This window comes from Hordeum vulgare, chromosome 3H (genome assembly GCF_904849725.1).
Source record: "Hordeum vulgare subsp. vulgare chromosome 3H, MorexV3_pseudomolecules_assembly, whole genome shotgun sequence".
Lineage (NCBI taxonomy): Eukaryota > Viridiplantae > Streptophyta > Magnoliopsida > Poales > Poaceae > Hordeum > Hordeum vulgare.
In genome coordinates, this window is record NC_058520.1 from 529,737,076 (window position 1) to 529,762,352 (window position 25,277).

The 25,277-nt window shown below is 44.3% G+C and overlaps 1 protein-coding gene across 1 annotated transcript; it reads right to left on the reverse strand.

Moving 5' to 3' along the window:
- Positions 1–555: 555 nt before the first annotated feature.
- On the reverse strand, positions 556–2,971 carry LOC123440425 (transcription factor WRKY19-like). Its single transcript, XM_045116991.1, has 3 exons — positions 2,475–2,971; positions 2,239–2,325; positions 556–1,370 (listed from the first exon to the last, which is right to left on the reverse strand). The coding sequence occupies exons 1-3, from the start codon at positions 2,816–2,818 to the stop codon at positions 911–913; spliced, it is 891 nt and encodes a 296-aa protein (XP_044972926.1). The 5' UTR covers positions 2,819–2,971; the 3' UTR covers positions 556–910.
- Between the last annotated feature and the right edge of the window lie 22,306 nt (positions 2,972–25,277).

Sequence of the window (25,277 nt, forward strand, 5' to 3'; positions counted from 1 at the left end):
TACTAAGTGTAGCTCGGCGTGTCCATGTCCGGTGGCTGGCTGCGTTCCTCGTAGCGTTGGTCTGGTCGTCGGCGAGGTAGAGTAGGACATGTAACAGTAGACATCTCACGGGAGTCGAGCTTCCGTCGTCTTCCGTGCCCTACTCTTCCCCGTCGGAGCCGATACTCGTATCGTGTCAGTCGATGACGGATCCTTCCTAGGAGGAGCCGACGTCCACCACGACGTGGTTGCGTCGCCCGCACTGGTGCACCCTATGGGATGCCGGAGAGTGTGACTCTGCCTCTCCAACATCCACCGCCGCGAGGGCCTTCTCAACATCCCGTGCCCACTGCGTCGCCCGACATCACTAATGGAATTATATAGAAGATAGAAACAATGGAAAATACTAAGAGAGGAAATCAGGTTAAAAATAAAAGAGGATGAAAATAAAGATGAAAAATATACTCTAATAAAGTGTTTGCTAAATGCAGCAGGGAGGAAGACTCTTTGCTACAATAAGAATACCTCTGAGGAAAATATGCCAAAGATGAGGAAAATAAGAGGATAAAACAAAAGTGGGGAAATCATCAGGTTGAAAGCTCCAGCTTGATCAAAATTGACTGGAGATTCGCACACTGTAATACGATTTAGTTGCACATATTAGATCTTACAATACCGTATATATTAATATATATAGGGACGGACAGTGTGACCTGTATATGGCCTGTACGTACACGCACGTACATCAAACATAGCTACTACTACTATAATTAAGTAGAAGGCCGACAAAAAAAATAAGTAGGCTGACAAGCGGTGTGCCGTCCTTGTAAGCACCCGCGAAAAAACTGCTGCGCTCGCGCTTCTCATGCAGACTCTCTGAACCTCAATCTACATCTCATCGACACGATCCATCACACGCGCTCCCCCCACCTCAAGGAATCATGCCGTCGCCGCCCGGCCCATACGATGAGGACGCCGCGAAGTACAGCGTGCCCGTCATGTCGTAGTCCATGACATCCAGCCCCACGTCGCCGGCGCGGCCCTGCGAGGGCGATCCGTCCGGCGTGCCGGCCCCGGACCCGGAGTAGCTCTGGTGGCGGCCCTGAAGCACGCAGGCGAGGGACGACACGAGCGCCTGCCGCTCGAGCTCCTCCATGGAGCCGCGGTCCAGGCCGACGCCGCCCCGCTGCTGCCCGGCGGCGAAGCCGAGCGGGGCGGGCGCGGAGCCGCGCGCCGCCGGCTCGGCCGGAGCAGCGTGGTCGCACGTGTGCTCGTGGACGTAGATGACGTTGTACATGGTCTGGTCGCCGTCGCCGTGCGGCTGCTGCTGCTGCACCAGCTTCGTCGCCGGGCAGCTGCGCTCGCGATGGTAGCAGCATCGGTAGTAGCACCTGCGTGTACACGTACACAAGTAGGAGTAAGAACTACGATTCGTTTACACATGTCCAGCAGGTACGTGCGCAGTAGAGTAGAATATCATTAGGTAGGAGTATTCCGTCTCATCTTAGCACATGCATGGCGGCTAGCTGGCTGGCTATACGCGGTGACGTCGCTCGAGACCAATTATTTAGCGGTTGGTGACGTAGGGAGATGCCTCTAATAAACAGTACTCCTACTTCCTCCTCCTAACTATCGAACGTCAAATCAGTGACGACCCAATCGTTCACCGTGGCAAATAACACACAGTAACACACACGAGGATCCCGCCACACAGAACGTAACTTTCAGGGATGACGAAAATTGTGGATGGTCAGGAAAACATTCCCTTTACCTGAAAGAGAAGACAGGGTCAGCATCGAAACTGGCTTTTACTTTGTATCCCCTTGGAATGGACCCATCTCTCCGCTTTGCCGATGCTTTCAAACGTGTGGCCGTGTGGGGAACTGGGGATCCGATCGGTTGCTCACCAGGATCAAGCATCCTTTTTGAGGTCGCTGCGTGGCAAGCGCGCAGCATTTTGTGTTTGTCCTTTGCGCGCTTCCCTTTCCCGATCTCCCGGTGCCATCGCGTGGGCATCAGAAATCTGAATCAGCCTAATCATGCACGTTTTCCTACTATCCCGTACGCGCTACAAGCGTCACGATCTAAACCTTGCGCGCGCCTAGATAAGTAGTAGTAGTAGCTATAGCTTTTATTTAGGAGCATGTTCGTTTCTTGTTAGAGCGACATGGCAACTTAATCGCTCATCGTCCGTTGATTATTTAGTTATCTGGATAAGATAAGCAACAGAGACGCCGAGATATATAGAAATGAACTGACCTTGGGAAGCTCGTCCTCATGATCCTCTTCTGGCCGTACTTCCTCCACTGGTACCCGTCGGAGTATGGCGAGGAAGTCACTGTTACCCTGTTGAAGGAAGAATGGACTCCACACAATCAGTTCCCCCACATAATCCACTTGTTTTGTTTCTCGGCCATTTTCTGAAAGCTTATACCCTACTGCAGGTATGTAATAATACTAGTAGTAGTAGTAGTACTAGCAGCTGGGCGACTCACTTTCTCGGGACGCCGTCGTCTCTAGGACGGCGCGCGCTCGCGGCGCCGGTGGCAACGACGGGGGTCGCGTCGGGCGGCGGCGCGGCCGGGGCGGAGCCGCCCATGATGGAGATGCAGACGGAGAAGGCGCGGGACACCTCCTGCAGGATCAATGCGGCGGTGGCCTCGGCCTGGCCCTGCCCGCGCAGCGCCCGCAGCGCCTCCGCCTGCAGGTGCGCCGTCAGCTCGTGCCCGTGCGTCAGCTCCCTCAGCACCGCCTTGTGCTGCTCGTCGGCCGCCGCGGAGTCGTCGTAGCCGGCGACGCCGACGTTGGGGTTCATGATGAGACGGGACTGCGCCTGCATGGTTGTGCTGCCTCGCGACCTGGCTGCCGACGCCGTTATCGAGTAAGAGTTCTGTGCGCGCGCAAGAGTTAATTCGTTGTATAGTATAGAGCTTTGGTGGCTGGGGCGGGCGGAAGTAGAAGCTGCACTTGCACGAGAGCTAATATATAGAGGGATGGGAGGAAGGGTCGTCGCAGCTCAAGCGGTTGGGAGCGATGCACTGTAAACCTGGCTTGGGGCTGGGGACGCTATTACGCGGTGTGGTGGACTCGGTGAGGACCCTCCTGCAGGAAGTCGTTCTTAATTAGCAAAGGGAGATCTGCAAATAGGTTCAGAAAAACGAAAAGGAATGCTCTGTTGATACACGATAATCCTACGCCTAAAAATAGGTCCTACTGTACCTAAAGTTACTTAGGGCATCTTCATGGCTGACGCGCAAATTTGCCTGGTGTCCGTCCGCGAACGGATGGACCAGTTCATAGACACGGATGCGGCAGCCAACCATCCAAAACTATTCGCATGTATCCGGTTGTATTTTAAATGGATTTTGAACGAAAATAAAAAAAAATTGATTGAAACTCGAATAAAGCAAACGATATTCACTGGAAGTGGGATAATATTTACATAAAATCGGATGATATTTCGTTCCGCGAACTAAAACCATAACCCTACACCACGTCACCACCTATACTAGATGGTGACCTCGTAAGCCATGTCGGGCTGGCCGGCGGCTCCTCCGTCATCGTCACCGGAGCCGTTGTCAGAGTCATCGTCGGGCATCGAGTGGCGGAAGGGGGCTTCCCGACAGTCGCTTGATGCTCACGGACGATCCTCTCCGCTTCCTCCTGCACCACGCGTAGTGCGGCCACAACCATCGATGACGCGAGTAGGAGAGAGGACAACCATCCTTGGAGGAGGCGCTCTTGGCGACGGTGATCTCGCTCAGAGACTACACTTCGCCGTACTTGGTCATATCCGCGTCGATGCGGGGAGACGGTGCTTGCTCGTCTCCATCGTCGTCAAGGAACTGTTTAGGGCCCAGGCATACGCCAGGTCCTGGTCCGTCGCGACGTATGACGGTGGGACGTCGGAGTCTGTGAACTCCGGCCGACACATAGTGCCGTGGTATTTCCGGGACAAATGCCATGGGGTCGCTTAACTCGTAGGTTGGGGCCGATGCACGCCGACGACATCTGGGAGCGGGTGTGGGCGCAACACGCATGACGCCGATTTACCCAGGTTCAGGGTCCTCCAATGAGGTAAAACCCCTAGTCCTGCCTGAGTGACTATAAGATAATCACAGTACAAAGGTTGCTCCTTGAGTTGTTCGTGGGGAGGGAGAACAGAGCGCTGGCTGCCGGACTTGCTGCCTCAGATGGTGTTCTCTGCGTGATCGTGGGAATGTTGTGTCTTTCAGCCTGCCTCTCTTAGTGGGTAGGGACGTGGCTTTATAGTGCAGCCAGGAGTTACAGTGGTAACGGTAGGATTGTGGGGTGGGGGCCGACTCCCGGCCTCTTGGGCCGGCTGCGAGGCCCACCTACGGCTGGGTCTTGTCATGGGACCCGCCGGTCGTGTGCAGCAGCGGTCGGTGCGCCGAGCTATCAGGTGGGTGCGATAGAGGGGGAACGTGGCTACAAGACCTCCTTGCTCACTCAGGGTCGGGGTCCCTGTAGCCTCGGTGACCCTCCTAGCATCACGCCGCAGGACAACTGTACATGTCAGCGCGTACTGCTGCCGTGATAGCCTCTGATCATTCGTCTTGTCTTGTCTGCATACGGCGATACGGTCGAATGAGACGGGAGCCGGCCGCGCATCTCGCAAGAGGACAAGCGGCTGGCCGAGCCCCGCCAGGCGGCCGGATACATGTCGAAGAGGTGGCCGGCTACCGCTAGACGGCCGGGTACGTGTAGGCTAGAAATGGGGTCGGCTATCGCCAACCCGCCGTACTTGTGGGTGGAAGGGGCCGGCTCTTGCCAACCGGCCGCGCTTGGGTTGGCTGAATGGGCCGGCTATCTCCAGCCGGCCTTGCTTGGGTCGGCCAAGTGGGCCGGTTATCGCTAGCTGGCCTGGGGGCCCAGGCGGCCTCAAATGTCTTGGAGATGGATAATCTCCGCTCTTGGTACACCCGGGGGTAGTATCCCCGTCACATAGCATTGCGCAGTCTCGTCGACACCGCTCCCCATGGCATAATCGTGCGTCGTTAGGGCACTCCAAGCTAACGAACTGATGTCGCCGCCGCTATAGTTGAGGTAGGAGCGCAGGCGACAGCGCGTTTTCACGTCAATCGACTTGGGCACGGGGGTGGCGAGTGGCACTCCTGATGACATGACAGGGAGTAGTTACTTTTGTTCCTGAGGATGTGGGAGAAGGCTTATTATAAGTAATCATGTGAATTTGGTATTCGTTTGATATTTTGATGATATGTATGTTCTTGTTTTCTTCACTCGTGTCATGTGAACATCGACTACATGACACTTCACCATATTTGGGCCTAAGGGAAGGCATTGTGGAGTAATAAGTAGATGATGGGTTGCCATAGTGAGAGAAGGCCAAACCCTAATTTATGCGTTATTTCATAAGGGGCTGATTTGGATCCACATGTTTCATGCTATGGTTAGATTTATCTTAATTCTTCTTTCGTAGTTGTGGATGCTTGTGAGGGGGGGGGGGGGTAATCATAGGTAGGTTGCATGTTCAATTAAGAACAACACCTAAGCACCGATCCACCCACATATCAAATTATTAAAGTAATGAACGTGAATCAACACAACATAATAAACATGACTAGACAAAAATTTCCATGTGTTCTCGGGAGCGCTTTGCTTTATATAAGAGTACTTTCACGCATGTCCTTTGCTACAAAAAGGATTGAGCTATCTTGCTGCATACTTTCTACTTTTATTACTTGTCACTTGTTACTAGTTATCTTACTACAAAACTATCTATTCATGTTACTCACAACATTTGTAGAGAATGCCTTGCTGGAAATTGCATATCATTTCCTTCTGCTCCTCGTTGGGTTCGACACTCTTGCTTATCGAAAGGACTACGATTGATCCCCTATACTTTTGACTCATCAAGACTCTTTTCTGACGCCGTTGCCGCGGAGTGAAGTGCTTTTGGTAAGTGGAAATTGGTAAGGAAATATTTTTGGTACGCGCTAAATTTTACTGTTGCTTGTCACTATGGATAGTACTCCTTTGAAGGGCATGTTTGTGGTATCTTCACCCTGACAAAAAGTGGAAAAAGTTGCCCCTCAACCTACTGAACCTACTGAAAACATTTATTAAGAGATTACTTTGGGTATGTTAGGAAAACTGCTAGCCAATCCTTATGCAGGAGACGGTACAACTCATCATGATCTGCACTTGATATATGTAGACGAGATCTCTTATTTAAGCTTGCATTTTTATTTGAGGACAAAGTCAATAAGAAGGTTTTCCCTTTATCTTTGTAATAAAAGTATTGATTTTATATAGGCTATTGCATGGTATTGGATCATGGTACTGGAATCGTTTGAAGCTGGAATTTCATCAGAAGTTTTATCATATGCATCTAGTTCATCGTGATCGGAACTATATATATAGTTTCTGGCCATGCGAAGGAGAAAGCATCGCTCAAGCTTGGGGGAGGCTTAAATATATGACACACACTTGCCCTAACCATGAGCTCTCAAGGGAAATGATTACACAAAACGTTGCTTAGCTTCCTCATGATGATCAACTAATACTTGATTCTTCTTCCACTGGTTGCTATATGAAGAGAACTATTGAATTCAAATGGGATCTTCTGGAAATAATTAAACGCAAATGTAAAGATTGGAAACTCAACAAAGTTAAAGAGTCATTTGTAAAGCTTGAGTTTGATTGTGTTAAATCTTTTATGGAAACTAATACTTTTCATAAGTTTAGCAATAAATATGGGTTTAACTCTCAGATATTAGCTTCTTTCTTTGAATCATTTTCTACTCATGTTGATCTCCCTAAGGAGAAGTGGTTTAAATTACATACGCCCTATTGAAAAATTATTGGAGTAACCCATCAAAGTTAAAGAAGAAACAATTGTTTACCATGTTGATCCAGTTGTGCCTACTGCTTACATTGAGAAACCGCCTTTTCCTTTTAGGATTAAGGAACATGTTAAAGCTTCAACCGTGGTTAATAAAAGTAATATTAGGACACCTAAACCTTCTGAGAAAATAAAATTAGAACCTAATATTGCTATGGTTAAAGATCTCCTAGTTGATAATATTGATGGGCATGTCATATACTTCTCTCATGAAGCTGCTAGAATTGCAAAACTTGTTAGAAACGAACATGATAAGCTACACAAAAAATGAGTTGTTGGCATGCATGTTGTTTCTGTAAGATTGGAGATCATTTCTATCATGGCTTTTGTGACATGGGTGCTAGTGTTAGTGTTATGCCTTTTATCCTATATCAGGAAATTATGAATTGCGTAACACCCTCTAAGATTAAAGATATTGATGTTACTACTAAACTTGCAAACGAAGACACTATTTCACCACTTGGGATTGTTAGAGATGCTGAAGTATTGTCTGGAAAAATGAAGTACCCCACTGATTTGTTAGTACTTGGTCCACAACAAGATAGTTTTTGTCCCATTATATTTGGTAGGCATTTCTTGAAAACCGTTAATACTGAAATTAATTGTGTTACAGAAAGGTTAAAGTAAGCTTTGGTGATGAGTCTCATGAATTTAATTTCTCTAAGTTTGGTGACAACCACATGAGAAAGAGTTATCTAGTAAGGGTGAAATAATTGGTCTTGCTTCTATTGTTGTACCTCCTACTCATCCGTTAGAATAATATCTGCTAGACCATGAGAATGATATGTATATGAATGAAAGGAACAAAATAGATGAAATATTATTTAGAGAAACACATATCCTTAAACACAAATTTCCTATTAACATTCTAGGGGATCATCCCGCACCTAAGGGAGATGTTGTGTTTGAGTTAAAGAAGTTACCTTATACTCTAAAATATGCTTATCTTTATGAAAAGAAAATATATCATGTCATTATTAGTGCTAACCTTTCAGAACATGAAGAAAAGAGATTACTTAAAACTGTGAGGAAGCAGATAGCTGTCTACTGGATATACTCTTGATGATCTTAAGGCCATTAGTCCCACTCTATGTCAGCACAAGATTAATATCAAACCAGATGCTAAACCTGTCGTTGATCATCAACGTCGCTTGAACCCTAAAATGAAGGAAGTGGTAAGAACTGAAATACTAAAGCTTCTCGAGGCAGATATAATTTATCCTAGTGTTGATAGTAGATGGGTAAGTTCTGTTCATCGTGTTCCTAAGAAAGGACGCTTAACCGTTGTTCCTAACGATAAAAATAAACTTATCAAATAAAGAATAGTAACTGGTTATAGGATGGTAATTGATTTCAGGAAATTAGAAAAAGTTACTAGAAAAGATCATTACCCCTTGCCTTTTATTGATCAGATATTAGAAAGATTATTTAAGCACATACACTTTTCCTTCCTTGATGGATATTCTGTTTTTTCTCAAATACCTGTCTCAAAAGAAGACCAAGATAAAACTACTTTTAATTGCCCCTTAGGAACCTATGCTTATAGATGTATGCTTTTTGGTTTATGCAATGCACCTCCTACCTTTCAAAGATGTGTGATTGCTATATTCTCTGACTTTTGTGAAAAGATTGTTGAGGTGTTCATGGATGATTTTTTCATTTACGTGACTTATTTTGATTATTGCTTAAGCAACCTTGATCGAGTTTTGCATAGATGTGAAGAAATTAATCTTGTCTTGAATTGGGAGAAGTGCCACTTTATGGTGAATGAAGGCATAGTACTTGGGCATAAAAAATTTGAACGAGAAATTGAGGTAGACAAAGCTAAATATGATGTAATAGAGAAGATGCCATGTCCTAAAGATGTAAAATGTATAAGCAGTTTTATTGATCATGCTAGTTTTTATAAGCGTGTTATTAAATATTTCTCAAACATTTCTAGGCCATTAACTAATCTTCTTGAAAAAGATATTCCTTTTATTTTCTATGATGATTGTGTAGAAGCCTTTGAAATACTTAAGAAAGCCTTAATTTCTGCACCTATTATTCAACCACCTGATTGGAATCTACCATTTAAATCATGTGTGATGCTAGTGATTATGTTGTTGGCGTTGTTTGAGGGCAAAGAGTAGACAAGAAATTGAATGTTATCCATTATGCTAGTAAAACTCTAGACAATGCCCAAAGAAATGATGCTACTACTGAGAAAGAATTCCTAGCAATTGTGTTTGCATGTGGTAAGTTTAGACATTTTATTGCTGATTCCAAAGTTATTATTCACACTGATCATGCTTTTAATAAAAACCTTATGGAAAAGAAAGATGCTAAGCCTAGACTGGTTTGATGAGTCCTTCTACTTCAAGAGTTTGATATGCATATTTTTCATATAAAGGGAGCTGAAAACTCGGTAGCATATTAGTCTAGAATGGAAAATGTTCTTGATGATCCCCTGCCTATTGATGATAATTTTCCTCATGAGAAATTAGCTTCTATAAATGCTTCCTGTAGTACACCTTGGTATGCTGACAATTCTAATTATATTATTTCTAAATATATACTACCTAGTTTCACCTACCCATTAAAGAAGAAGTTCTTCGATTTAAGATATTACTTCTCAGATGACCCACATATTTATAAAGGAGGAGATAGTGTTACTAGTCATTGTGTACTTGAGCATGTACATGCGCAAATCCTACGAAAGTGTCATTTCGAGGCCTACGGACGACACCACACTGGTGATAGAAGTGCACATAAGGTACTACAGTCTGGTTTTTATTGGCCTACTCTTTTCAAAGATGCACGTAAGTTTCTCCTCTCTTGTGATGAATGTCCAAGAATTGGTAACGTTGGTAGGCGTCAGGAAATGCTTATGAACTATTCACTTGCTATTGAACCATTTGATGTTTGGGGTTTCTATTATATGGGACCTTTTCCTTCCTCTAATGGGTATACTGTTCTTAATTACGTTACTAAGTAGGTAGAAGCTATTCCAACTAGTAGTGATGATCACAACACTCCTATTAAAATGCCTAAAGATGTTATTTTCTCGAGGTTTGGGGTCCCTAGATATTTAATAGCTGATAGTGGTTCACATTTTATTCATGGTGCTTTCCGTAAACTTCTATCTAAATATGATGTAAACTATATAATTGCATCACCTTATCATCCTCGGTCTAGCGGTCAAGTTGAATTAAGTAGCCAAAAATTAAAGTTATCTTACAAAAGACTTTTAATAGATCCAAAAAGAATTGGCCTAAGAATGTTGATGATCCTTTATGGCCTTATAGATATGCTTAAAAATTCCTATGGGAATGTCCCCATATAAAATGGTCCACGGAAAAGCATGTCATGTACCTCTTGAGTTAACACATAAGGCTTATTGGGCACTTCAAGAACTTAACTATGATTTCAAACTTGCCGGCGATCAAACATTATTTGATATAATTCCTTAGATGAATGGAGGACACAAGCTTATGAAAATGCCAAGTTCTTTAAAGAGAAAGTTAAAATAAGGCAAGGCAAGAGAATCCAAAAAAGGGAATTCAATGTAGGAGGCCTAGTTCTTTTGTACAATTCTCATTTCAGATTCTTTGTAGGTAACCTTCTTTCAAAAAGGGAAGGACCTTATATCGCCGAAGAGGTTTATCGCTCCAGAACTATCAAGATCAATTATGTCGAAGGCACAAATCCGCGAGTGGTGATAACCCACAAGTATAGGGGATCGCAACAGTTTTCGAGGGTAGAGTATTCAACCCAAATTTATTGATTCGGCTCAAGGGGAGCCAAATAATATTCTCGAGTATTAGCAGCTGAGTTGTCAATTCAACCACACCTGAAAAACTGAATATCTGAAGCAAAGTATTTAGTAACAAAGTAGTATGGAAGTAAAGGTAACTGTGGCAAATGTGACAGTAGCAGTTTTGTAGTGATTGTAACAATAGCAACGGAAAAGTAGCTTAGCAAAGATCAATATGTGAAAATATCGTATGCAATGGATCAGTGATGGATAATTATGTTGAATGACATTCATCATGCAACAGTCATAACATAGGGTGATAGAGAACTAGCTCCAATTCATCAATGTAATGTAGGCATGTATTCCATATATAGTCATACGTGATTATGGAAAAAAACTTGCATGACATGGCAGTGGGGTCCTAATGGAAATTAAGGGATATTAAGGCCTTTTTTAATAGAGAACCGGACCAAAGCATTAGCACTTAGTGAATACATGAACTCCTCAAACGACGGTAATCACCGGAAAGAATCTGAGTTATTCTCACCCTGGGGGATGCGGATCATAACTCGTAATAGGTGTCTACAACTTGCAAGATAGGATCATGAACACATATATGTTCATGAAAACATTATAGGTTCAGATCTGAAATCATGGCACTCGGGCCCTAGTGACAAGCATTAAGCATAGCAAAGTCATAACAACATCAATCTGAGAATATAATGGATACTAGGGATCAAACTCTAACAAAACTAACTCTATTACATGATAGATCTCATCCAACCCAACACCGTCCAGCAAGCCTACGATGGAATTACTCACGAACGACGGAGAGCATCATGAAATTGGTGATGAAGGATGGTAGGTGATGACGACGATGTCGATTTCCCCTCTCCGGAGCCCAAATCACACTCCAGATCTGCCCTCCCGGGGAAGAACATGAGGTGGCGGCGGGTTCGTATCATAAAAAGCGATGAACTCTTCTCTCTGATGTTTTTTCTCCCTGGATAGGAATATATAGTAGTGGAAACGAGGTCGGTGGAGCCACAGGGTGTTGGAAATATGCCCTAGAGGCAATAATAAATTAGTTATTATTATATTTCTTTGTTCATGATAATCATTTATTATCCATGCTATAATTGTATTGAATGGAAACACAGTGCATGTGTGGATATATAGACAAAACACTGTCCCTAGTAAGCCTCTAGTTGACTAGCTCGTTGATCAAAGATGGTCAAGGTTTCCTCACCATAGGCAAGTGTTGTCACTTGATAACGGGATCACATCATTAGGAGAATCATGTGATGGACTAGACCCAAACTAATAGACGTAGCATGTTGATCGTGTCATTTTGTTGCTACCGTTTTCTGCGTGTCAAGTATTTGTTCCTATGACCATGAGATCATATAACTCACTGACACCGGAGGAATGTTTGTGTGTATCAAACGTCGCAACGTAATTGGGTGACTATAAAGATGCTCTACAGGTATCTCCGAAGGTGTTCGTTGAGTTAGTATGGATCGAGACTCGGATTTGTCACTCCGTGTGACGGAGAGGTATCTCGGGGCCCACTCGGTAATACAACATCACACACAAGCCTTGCAAGCAATGTGACTTAGTGTAAGTTGCGGGATCTTGTATTACGAAACGAGTAAATAGACTTGCCGGTAAACGAGATTGAAATAGGTATGCGGATACTGACGATCGAATCTCGGGGAAGTAACATACCGAAGGACAAAGGGAATGACATACGGGATTATATGAATCCTTGGCACTGAGGTTCAAACAATAAGATCTTCATAGAATATGTAGGATCCAATATGGGCATCCAGGTCCCGCTATTGGATATTGACCGAGGAGTCACTCGGGTCATGTCTACATAGTTCTCGAGCCCGCAAGGTCTGCACACTTAAGGTTCGACATTGTTTTATGCGTATTTGAGTTGTATGGTTGGTTACCGAATGTTGTTCGTAGTCCCGGATGAGATCACAGACGTCACGAGGGTTTCCGGAATGGTCCAGAAACGAAGATTGATATATAGGATGACTTCATTTGGTTACCGGAAGGTTTTCGGGCATTACCGGTAATGTACCGGGAATGACGAATGGGTTCCGGATCTTCACCGGGAGGGGGGCCACCCACCCGGGAGGGCCCAAGGACCTTGGGGTGGCGCACCAAGTAGGTGGGGTCAGCCCAAGGCTGTCTTGCGCACGAGAGAAAGAAAAACCAAAAGAAGAGAAAAAAAGGAATGGTGGGAAAGAAGAGAAGGACTCCACCTTCCAATCTTAGTTGGACTAGGATTGGAGGAGGACTCCTCCTCCCCTTGGTGGCGCAGCCCATGGGGCTCCTTGAGCCTCAAGGCAAGCCTCCCCTCCCCTCCTCCTATATATATGGAGCTATTAGGGCTGATTTGAGACAACTTTTGCCACAGCAGCCCGACCACATACCTCCACGGTTTTTCCTCTAGATCACGTTTCTGCGGAGCTCGAACGGAGCCCTGCCGAGATTAGATCACCACCAACCTCTGGAGCGCCGTCACGCTGCCGGAGAACTAATCTACCTCTCCGTCTCTCTTGCTGGATCAAGAAGGCCGAGACCATCGTCGAGTTGTACGTGTGCTGAACGCGGAGGTGCCGTCCGTTCGGCACTAGATCGGAGAGGATCGTGGGACGGATCGCGGGACGGTTCGTGGGACGGTGCACGCGGCGGATCGAGGGACGTGACGACGTTCCACTACATCAACCGCGTTTCTTAACGCTTCTGCTGTGCGATCTACAAGGGTACGTAGATCAGAAATCCCCTCTCATAGATGGACATCACCATGATAGGTCTTCGTGCGCATAGGAAATTTTTTGTTTCCCATGCTACGTTCTCCAACAGTGGCATCATGAGCTAGGTTCATCGTAGATGTCTTCTCGAGTAGAACACAAAAGTTTTTGTGGGCGGTGATGTGTGTTTTGCTGCCCTCCTTAGTCTTTTCTTGATTCCGCGGTATTGTTGGATCGAAGCGGCTCGGACCGACATTACTCGTACGCTTACGAGAGAATGGTTTCATCGCTACGAGTAACTCTGTTGCTCAAAGATGACCGGCGAGTGTCGGTTTCTCCAACTTTAGTTGAATCGGATTTGACCGAGGAGGTCCTTGGATGAGGTTAAATAGCAATTCATATATATCCGTTGTGGTGTTTGCGCAAGTAAGATGCGATCCTACTAGATACCCATGGTCACCACGTAAAACATGCAACAACAATTAGAGGACGTCTAACTTGTTTTTGCAGGGTATGCTTGTGATGTGATATGGCCGACGATGTGATGTGATATATTGGATGTATGAGATGATCATGTTGTAATAGTTAATATCGACTTGCACGTCGATGGTACGGCAACCGGCAGGAGCCATAGGGTTGTCTTTAAACTAAAGTTTGTGCTTGCAGATGCGTTTACTATATTGCTAGGACGTAGCTTTAGTAGTAATAGCATGAGTAGCACGACAACCCCGATGGCGACACGTTGATGGAGATCATGGTGTGACGCCGGTGACAAGAAGATCGTGCCGGTGCTTTGGTGATGGAGATCAAGAAGCACATGATGATGGCCATATCATGTCACTTATGAATTGCGTGTGATGTTAATCCTTTATGCACCTTATCTTGCTTAGAACGACGGTAGCATTATGAGGTGATCTCTCACTAAAATTTCAAGACGAAATTGTGTTCTCCCCGACTGTGCACTGTTGCGACAGTTCTTTGTTTCGAGACACCACGTGATGATCGGGTGTGATAGACTCAACGTTCACATACAACGGGTGCAAAATAGTTGCACACGCGGAACACTCGGGTTAAGCTTGACGAGCCTAGCATGTGCAGACATGGCCTCGGAACACATGATACCAAAAGGTCGAGCATGAATCGTATAGTTGATATGATTAGCATAGAGATGCTTACCACTGAAACTATTCTCGACTCACATGATGATCGGACTTGAGATAGTGGATTTGGATCATGTACCACTCAAATGACTAGAGAGATGTATTTTTGAGTGGGAGTTCTTAAGTAATATGATTAATTGAACTAATTGTCATGAACATAGTCTAATGGTCTTTGCGAATTACGATGTAGCTTGCGCTATAGCTCTACTGTTTTTATATGTTCATAGAGAAAATTTAATTGAAAGTTGATAGTAGCAAACTTTGCAGACTGAGTCTGTAAAACCGAGGATTGTCCTCATTGCTGCGCAGAAGGCTTATGTCCTTAATGCACCACTCGGTGTGCTGCACCTCGAGCGTCGTCTGTAGATGTTGTGAACATCCGACATACACGTTTCTGATGACTACACGATAGTTCAGTGCAAAATACTTGATGGCTTAGAAGCAAGGCGCCGAAGACGTTTTGAAACGTCACGGAACATAAGAGATGTTCTAAAGAGATGAAATTGTGATTTCATGCTTGTGCCCTTTTTAAGAGGTATGAGACCTCCAACAAGATTCTTTGTCCACGAAGTAAAGGAGAAAATCTCAATCGTTGAGCGTGTGCTCAGATTATCCGAGTACGACAATCGCTTGAATCAAGTGGGAGTTGATCTTCCAGATAAGATAGTGATGGTTCTTTAAAGTCACTGCCACCAAGCTGTGAGAGCTTCGTGATGAACTATAACATATCAATGATAGATACAATGATCCTTGAGCGATTTGCGATGTTTGACACTGCGAAAGTAGAAATCAAGAAGGAGCATCAATAGTTGATGGTTAGTAAAACCACTAAGTTTCGATAAAGGCAAGGGTTAGAAGGGATACTTCGTGAAATGGCAAAGCAGTTGCTGCACTAATGAAGAGACCGCAGATTAAACCCAAGCCCGGGACTAAGTGCTTCTGTTATGAGGGGAACGGTCACTGAGGCGGAGCAACTCTAGATACTTGGTAGATAAGAAGGCTGGCAAAAGTCGAAAGAAGTATATTCGATATACATGATGTTGATGTGTACTTTACTAGTACTCCTAGTAGCATGAGGGTATTGGATACCGGTTCGGTTGCTAAGTTATTAGTAACACGAAATGAAAGCTACGGCATAAACGGAGACTAGCTAAAGGCGAGGTGACGATACATGTTGGAAGTGTTTTCAAGGTTGATATGATCAAACGTCGCACACTCCCTCTACCATCGGGATTGGTGTTAAACCTAAATAATTGTTATTTGGTGCTTGCGTTAAGCATGAACATGATTGGATCGTGTTTATTGCAATACGATTATTCATTTAAAGAGAATAATGGTTACTCTATTTGCTTGAATAATCACCTTCAATGGTTTATTGAATCTCGATCGTAGTGTTACACATGTTCATGATATTGGTGCCAAAAGATACGAGGTAATGATGATAGTACCACTTGCTTGTGGCACTGCCGCTTGAGTCATGTTGGTATAAATTGAATGAAGAGGCTCCATGCTGATGGATCTTTATACTCACTTGATTTTGAATCACTAGTGACTTGCAAATCATACCACATGAGCAAGGCCTTGTTTTCATTGAGATGAAACAAGATAGTAACTTGTTGGAAGTGATACATTTTGATGTATGCAGTCCAATGGGTGCTGAGGCACGCAGTGATATCATTATGTTCTTACTTCAATGACGATTTGAGCAGATACAAGAGTATTTACTTAATGAATCACAAGTCTGAAATATTGAAAGGTTCAATTCTGTTTCAGGAGTGAAGTTCGTCGTAACAAGAGGATAAAATGTCTACGATATGATCATAGAAATGAATATCTGAGTTACGAGTTTTGGTACGCAGTTAAGACAATGTGGAAATTGTTTCGCAGTTCATGCCACCTGGAACATCATAGTGTGATGATGTGTGTGAACGTCATAGCCACGCTCTATTTGGTATGGTGCATGCTATGATGTCTCTTATCGAATTACCACTATCGTTTATGGGTTATGCATTAGAGACAACCGCATTCACTTTAAATAGGGCACCGCGTATTTCCGCTGAGATGACACAGTATAGACTGAGGTTTAGAGAAATCTAAACTATCGTTTCTTGAAAGTTTGGGGCTTCGACACTTGTGTGAAAAGGTTTCAGTCGAATAAGCTCAAACCCAAAGCGGATAAATGCATCTTCATAGGATATCCAAAACAGTTGGGTACATCTCCTATCTCAGATCCGAAAGCAAAGTGTTTGTTTCTAGAAACGGATCCTTTCTCGAGGAAAGGTTTCTCTCAAAAGAATTGAGTAGGAGGGTGGTAGAACTTGATGAGGTTATTGAACCATCACTTCAACCAGTCTGTAGAAGGGTGCAGGAAGTTGTTCCTGTGGCTCCTACACCAATTGAAGTGAAAGCTGATGATGGTGATCATCGAGCATCAGATCAAGTTACTACAAGCCTCGTAGGTTGACAAGGTCGCGTACTACTGCAGAGTGGTACGGTAACCCTGTCTTGGAGGTCATGTTGTTGAGCAACAGTGAACCTACGAGTTATGGAGAAAGCAATGGTGGTCCCGGATTCCGGCAAATGGCTGGAAGCCATGAAATCCAAGAGAGGATCCATGTATGAAAACAAAGTGTAGACTTTGGAAGAACTACTTGATGGTCATAGGACTATTGAGTAAAGATGGATCTTTAAAAGGAAGATAGACGATGATGGTGATAAGTCACTATTAAGAAAAGCTCGACTTGTCGCAAAGATGTTTCCGACAAGATCAAACAGTTGACTATGACGAGACTTTCTCACTCGTAGCGATGCTGAAAGTCGGTTAGAATTATGTTAGTAGTTGTTGCATTATTTATGAAATATTGCACATAGGATGTCAAAACATTGTTTCCTCGACGGTTTCCTTGAGCAAACATTGTATGTGATACAACCAGGAGGTTTTGTCGATCCTAAAGATACTTGCAAGTATGCAAGCTCCAGCGATCCTTCAATGGACTGGTGCAAGCATCTCGGAGTTGGAATATACACTTTGATGTGATGATCAAAGATTTTGGGTTTGTACAAGGTTTATGAGAAACTTGTATTTCCAAAGAAGTGAGTGGGAGCACTATAGAATTTCTGATAAGTATATGTGGTTGACATATTGTGGATCAGCAGTAATGTAGAATTTCTGTAAAGCATACAAGGTTGTTTGAAAGGAGTTTTCAAAGGAGTACCTGGATTGTGCTACTTGAACGTTGAGCATCAAAGATCTATGGAGATAAATCAAAAGCGCTTAATAGAAGTTTCAACAAGATGCATGCCTTGACAAGTTTTTGAAGGAGTTCAAAATAGATCAGCAAAGAAGGAGTTCTTGGTTGCGTTGTGAGGTGTGAATTTGAGTAGGACTCAAAACCCGACCCCGACAGAATAAAGAGAATAGACGAAGGTCGTCTTCTACGCCTTGGCCGTAGAATCTGAAGTATGCCATGTTGGGTACCGCACCTGATGTGTGCCTTGACTCAAAGTCTGTTGAGAGGTACAGAGAGTGATCCATGATTGAATCACTAGCAGCGGTCAAAATTTATCCTTAGTAACTGATGGACTAAGGAATTTTTCTCGATTATGGAGGTGGTTAAAGAGTTCGTTGTAAAGGGTTACATTGATGCAAGCTTTGACACTAATCCGAATAACTATGAGTAGTGAAACAGATTCGTATAGTAGAGTAGATATTTGGAGTATTTCCGAATAGCACATAGTAGCAGCATCTATAAGATGACAAAAAGATTTGTAAAGAACACACGAATCTGAAAGTTTCATAACCGTTGACTAAAACCTCTCTCACGAGCAAGACGTGATCAGACCCCATAAATATATGGGTGTTGGATTCGTTGGAATCACATGGTGATGTGAACTAAATTATTGACTCTAGTGCAAGTGGGAGACTGTTGGAAATATGCCCTAGAGGCAATAATAAATTAGTTATTATTATATTTCTTTGTTCATGATAATCGTTTATTATCCATGCTATAATTGTATTGATTCGAAACACAGTGCATGTGTGGATATATAGACAAAACATTGTCCCTAGTAAGCCTCTAGTTGACTAGCTCGTTGATCAAAGATGGTCAAGGTTTCCTGACCATAGGCAAGTGTTATCACTTGATAACGGGATCACATCATTAGGAGAATCATGTGATGGACTAGACCCAAACTAATAGACGTAGCATGTTGATCGTGTCATTTTGTTGCTACTGTTTTCTGCGTGTCAAGTATTTGTTCCTATGACCATGAGATCATATAACTCACTGACACCGGAGGAATGCTTTGTGTGTATCGAACGTCGCAACGTAACTGGGTGACTATAAAGATGCTCTACAGGTATCTCCGAAGGTGTTCGTTGAGTTAGTATGGATCGAGACTGGGATTTGTCACTCCGAGTGACGGAGAGGTATCTCGGGGCCCACTCGGTAATACAACATCACACACAAGCCTTGCAAGCAATGTGACTTAGTGTAAGTTGCGGGATCTTGTATTACGGAATGAGTAAAGAGACTTGCCGGTAAACGAGATTGAAATAGGTATGCGGATACTGACGATCGAATCTCGGGCAAGTAACGTACCGAAGGACAAAGGGAATGACATACGGGATTATATGAATCCTTGGCACTGAGGTTCAAACAACAAGATCTTCGTAGAATATGTAGGATGCAATATGGGCATCCAGGTCCCGCTACTGGACATTGACCGAGGAGTCACTCGGGTCATGTCTACATAGTTCTCGAGCCCGCAAGGTCTGCACACTTAAGGTTCGACGTTGTTTTATGCGTATTTGAGTTGTATGGTTGGTTACCAAATGTTGTTCGGAGTCCCGGATGAGGTCACGGACGCCACGAGGGTTTCCGTAATGATCCGGAAACGAAGATTGATATATAGGATGACTTCATTTGGTTACCGGAAGGTTTTCGGGCATTACCGGTAATGTACCGGGAATGACGAATGGGTTCCGGATCTTCACCGGGAGGGGGGACCACCCACCCGGGAGGGCCCAAGGACGTTGGGGGTGGCACACCAAGTAGGTGGGGTCAGCCCAAGGCTGTCTTGCGCAAGAGAGAAAGAAAAACTAAAAGAACAGAAAAAAAGGAAAGGTGGGAAAGAAGAGAAGGACTCCACCTTCCAATCCTAGTTGGACTAGGATTGGAGGAGGACTCCTCCTCCCCTTGGTGGCGCAGCCCTTGGGGATCCTTGAGCCTCAAGGCAAGCCTCCCCTCCCCTCCTCCTATATATATGGAGCTATTAGGGCTGATTTGAGACAACTTTTGCCACGGCAGCCCGACCACATACCTCCACGGTTTTTCCTCTAGATCGCGTTTCTACGGAGCTCGGGCGGAGCCCTGCTGAGATTAGATCACCACCAACCTCCGTAGCGCCGTCACGCTGCCGGAGAACTCATCTACTCTCCGTCTCTCTTTCTGGATCAAGAAAGCCGAGACCATCGTCGAGCTGTACGTGTGCTGAACGCGGAGGTGCCGTCCGTTCGGCACTAGATCGGAGCGGATCGTGGGACGGATCGCGGGATGGTTCGTGGGACGGTTCACGGGGCGGATCGAGGGACGTGAGGACGTTCCACTACATCAACCACGTTTCTTAACGCTTCTGCTGTGCGATCTACAAGGGTACGTAGATCGGAAATCCCCTCTCGTAGATGGACATCACCATGATAGGTCTTCGTGCGCGTAGGAAATTTTTTGTTTCCCATGCTACGTTCTCCAACACAGGTGCCCCACAAGCCAGGGGCACGCCCTAGGGGGGCGCGCCCAGCACGCTTTTGGCCAGGTGGTGGCCCCTCTCCGGTTGATTCTTTCGGCAATATTTTTATTAATTCCAAAAATCTTCTCCTTAAATTTTCACGTAAATCTGAGAACTTCTATTTATGCACAAAAATAACACCAAGGCAATTATGCTGAAAACAGTGTGAGTCCGGGTTAGTTCCATTCAAATCATGCAAATTAGAGTCCAAAACAAGGGCAAAAGAGTTTGGAAAAGTAGATACGTTGGAGACGTATCAACTCCCCCAAGCTTAACCTCTGCTTGTCCTCAAGCAATTCAGTTGATAAACTGAAAGTGATAAAGAAAAACTTTTACAAACTCTGTTTGGTCTTGTTGTTGTGAATATGTCTAACTTATGTTCACATCTTCAGCTCAGATTATAGATTAACCACATTTACAATAATATTTAGGTCTCATATTTACCTATATCAATGGCATAATCAACTAGCGAGAAATAATAATAAGTCTCGGATGACAACAATTTTATCAAACCCATCATAATATAATATGATAAACTGGTATCTTGCTAGCCCCTTCTCAGACCGCAAACACATAAATGCACAGCATCTCCGAAGAAAAAGGATTGACTAGACATTGTAATTCATGGTAAAAGTGATCCAGTCATAATCATACTCAATATCAATTAATAACAATGCATACAAATGAGGTGCTCTCTAACTGGTGCCTTTTTATAAGAAGAGGTTGACTCAACAGTAAAGTAAAATAGATAGGCCCGAGCTCAAGCTTGATTTACACACGTGCCAGAGCTCGAGCTTTTAGAAGAGGGATGAGTCAATATTTTGGGCGGTATGCTTTCATTGTCAACATTACAACTAAGAGATCTCAATATCTTCCATGCTAATTACATTATAGGCGGTTTCCAAACAGAATAGTAAAGTTTTTACTCCCCCTCCACCGACCGGTCACACTCCATGGCGGGCCGAATCCATGGGTACCGTCCATACGAACAATAATCCTGGGGGAGTTTTGTTTTATTATACGTTGATTTGACTTTTGAGCATGGAACTAGGCATCCCGATTACCAGCCACTTTCTCGTGAATGATAGTGAATCAACACACATCGTGAGAATAACCCACCTAGCATGGAAGATACTGATAGCCCCTAGTCACCACATGAGCGAATCGGGCATACAAAATAGAATGTGCATTTGAAGATTTAGAGTATGGCACATGCAAATTTACTTGGGACGACAGGTAAATACCGCATATAGGTAGGTATTGTGGACTCATATGGAACAACTTTGGGTATATGGAAATGGATGCACAAGTAGTATTCCCGCTTAGTACAACTGGAGGGTAGCAAGAGACTGGGAAGCGACCAACTAGAGAGCGACAACAGTCATAAACATGCTTTGAGATTAACCAACATTGAATGCAAGCATGAGTAGGATATAAATTACCATGAATATAAACATCGTGGAGGCTATGTTGGTTTTGTTTCAACTACATGCGTGAACATGTGTCAAGTCAAGCCACTCGAATCACTCGGAGGAGGATACCATTCTATCATACTACATCACAACCATTTTAATGTGCATGTTGGCACTCAAGACAAACCATTATTCACTCCTAGCTAATTAAGCATGGCATAAGTAACTATAATATCTAATTGTCATTGCAAACATGTTCAATTCATAACGAGTTGAATCCAGAACGATGAGTTAATCATATTTACAAAAACAAAATAGGTCGACTCCATACCAGCTTTTCTCATCGCCGTCACTTTATCATATATCTTCATTATTGCCTTTCATTTGCACGGCCGAAGAGTCTGAATAATAATAATAAGAGTTCACGGGCATTGGACTAAGTTGGAATCTCCAAGCAATAACTCAAAAGATAAGACAAGGTAATATGTGCTCTCTGATAGATAAACGATAATGCATATGAGATCCACTCAGCATGTCATCGTGGTCTTCTCCTTACAACCTCAAAGAAGAAAGAAAAACTATTTACACGGGAAAGCCCCCAACAAGCAAAAGAAGAACGAAAAATCTTTTTGGCTTTTCTTTTAACACTGCAACTAAACAAACTAGAAGGTAAAGCTAGAACTAATTTCTTTGGATTTTCTCAAGGTTAATGAAACACACAAGAAGAAAACAAAAAGAAGAAATAAACTAGTATGGATGGTACAATGAAAAAGTATGAACACCGACAACTTGAATGAGTGTGTGAACATGAATGTAATGTCGGTGAGAAATACATACTCCCCCAAGCTTCGGCATTTTGCCTAAGTTGGTCTAAGGCCATGGCTGGCAGGGATAATATCAAAATTCATAGTTGGGGTTGTACTGGGCTGCGGTAGCTGCCAGTTGAACGGCTTTAGTGTGAAGGCGAGCGGCCTTCGCCTCTCTCTCGTACTCGTCTGCCTCCTCTCTGGTTATAAAGTACCTCCGTTTTCCTGAAAGTTAAAGAAGGCAGAAGCGGGAAGGGTAATATGGACAGCATGATGTGTATCAAAAATTAGTTGGTAAAGGAGGTCTTGTTCATTTATCTTAAGGAACTGGTAGCGCACCATAGCCTTATAATCGAGAAAAGCAAGTGGTAACTCAGTATCATTCTCCCTTATGGGTATCCCAAGATAATGTTGGAATTATGCCCTAGAGGCAATAATAAATATAGTTATTATTATAATTCCTGTATCAAGATAATCGTTTATTATCCATGCTATAATTGTATTGAATGAAGACTCATTTACATGTGTGGATACATAGACAAAACACCGTCCCTAGCAAGCCTCTAGTTGGCTAGCCAGTTGATCAAAGATAGTCAGTGTCTTCTGATTATGAACAAGGTGTTGTTGCTTGATAACTGGATCACGTCATTAGGAGAATCACGTGATGGACTAGACCCAAACTAATAGACGTAGCATGTTGATCGTGTCATTTTGTTGCTACTGTTTTCTGCGTGTCAAGTATTTATTCCTATGACCATGAGATCATATAACTCAATGACACCGGAGGAATGCTTTGTGTGTATCAAACGTCGCAACGTAACTGGGTGACTATAAAGATGCTCTACAGGTATCTCCGAAGGTGTTAGTTGAGTTAGTATGGATCAAGACTGGGATTTGTCACTCTGTGTGAACGGAGAGGTATCTCGGGGCCCACTCGGTAATACAACATCACACACAAGCCTTGCAAGCAATGTAACTTAGTGTAAGTTGCGGGATCTTGTATTACGGAACGAGTAAAGAGACTTGCCGGTAAACGAGATTGAAATAGGTATACGGATACTGACGATCGAATCTCGGGCAAGTAACATACCGAAGGACAAAGGGAATGACATACGGGATTATATGAATCCTTGGCACTGAGGTTCAAACGATAAGATCTTCGTAGAATATGTAGGATCCAATATGGCCATCCAGGTCCCGCTATTGGATATTGACCGAGGAGTCTCTCGGGTCATGTCTACATAGTTCTCGAACCCGCAGGGTCTGCACACTTAAGGTTCGACGTTGTTTTATGCGTATTTGAGTTATATGGTTGGTTACCGAATGTTGTTCGGAGTCCCGGATGAGATCACGGACATCACGAGGGTTTCCGAAATAGTCCGGAAACGAAGATTGATATATAGGATGACCTCATTTGATTACCGGAAGGTTTTCTGAGTTACCGGGAATGTACCGGCAATGACGAATGGGTTCCGGGAGTTCACCGGGGGGGCAACCCACCCCGGGGAAGCCCATAGGCCTTGAGGGTGGCACACCAGCCCTTAGTGGGCTCGTGGGACAGCCCAAAAGGCCTCTATGCGCCAAGAAGAAAAAATCAAGAGAAAAGGAAAAAAAAAGAGGAGGTGGGAAGGAAGGGGGACTCCCTCCCACCAAACCAAGTCCAACTCGGTTTGGGGGGGGGGAGTCCTCCCCCCTTGGACTCGGCCGACCCCCTTGGGGCTCCTTGAGCCCCAAGGCAAGGTCCCCTCCCTCCCACCTATATATACGGAGGTTTTAGGGCTGATTTGAGACGACTTTTCCACGGCAGCCCGACCACATACCTCCACGGTTTTTCCTCTAGATCGCGTTTCTGCGGAGCTCGGGCGGAGCCCTGCTGAGATAAGGTCATCACCAACCTCCGGAGCGCCGTCACGCTGCCGGAGAACTCTTCTACCTCTCCGTCTCTCTTGCTGGATCAAGAAGGCCGAGATCATCGTCGAGCTGTACGTGTGCTGAACGCGGAGGTGCCGTCCGTTCGGTACTAGATCGTGGGACTGATCGCGGGATTGTTCGCGGGGCGGATCGAGGGACGTGAGGACGTTCCACTACATCAACCGCGTTCACTAACGCTTCTGCTGTACGATCTACAAGGGTACGTAGATCACTCATCCCCTCTCGTAGATGGACATCACCATGATAGGTCTTCGTGCGCGTAGGAAAATTTTTGTTTCCCATGCGACGTTCCCCAACAGTGGCATCATGAGCTAGGTTCATGCGTAGATGTCTTCTCGAGTAGATCACAAAAGTTTCTGTGGGTGGTGATGTGCGTTTTGCTGCCCTCCTTAGTCTTTTCTTGATTCCGCGGTATTGTTGGATTGAAGCGGCTTGGACCGACATTACTCGTACGCTTACGAGAGACTGGTTTCATCGTTACGAGTAACTCCGTTGCTCAAAGATGACTAGCAAGTGTCGGTTTCTCCAACTTTAGTTGAATCGGATTTGACCTAGGAGGTCCTTGGATGAGGTTAAATAGCAACTCATATATCTCCGTTGTGGTGTTTGCGTAAGTAAGATGCGATCCTACTAGATACCCATGGTCACCACGTAAAACATGCAACAACAAAATTAGAGGACGTCTAACTTGTTTTTGCAGGGTATGCTTGTGATGTGATATGGCCAATGATGTGATGTGATATATTGGATGTATGAGATGATCATGTTATCATAGAAATATCGACTTGCACGTCGATGGTACGGCAACCGG

Bases quoted from the DNA above. Each gene is read 5' to 3' on its own strand.
- LOC123440425 (XM_045116991.1), bottom strand. From the start codon at position 2,818: ATGCAGGCGCAGTCCCGTCTCATCATGAACCCCAACGTCGGCGTCGCC. The intron at 2,326-2,474 runs GTGAGTCGCCCA...TTCCTTCAACAG, and splicing joins GACGACGGCGTCCCGAGAAA to GGTAACAGTGACTTCCTCGC. The intron at 1,371-2,238 runs GTCAGTTCATTT...GTGTACACGCAG, and splicing joins ATGAGGACGAGCTTCCCAAG to GTGCTACTACCGATGCTGCT.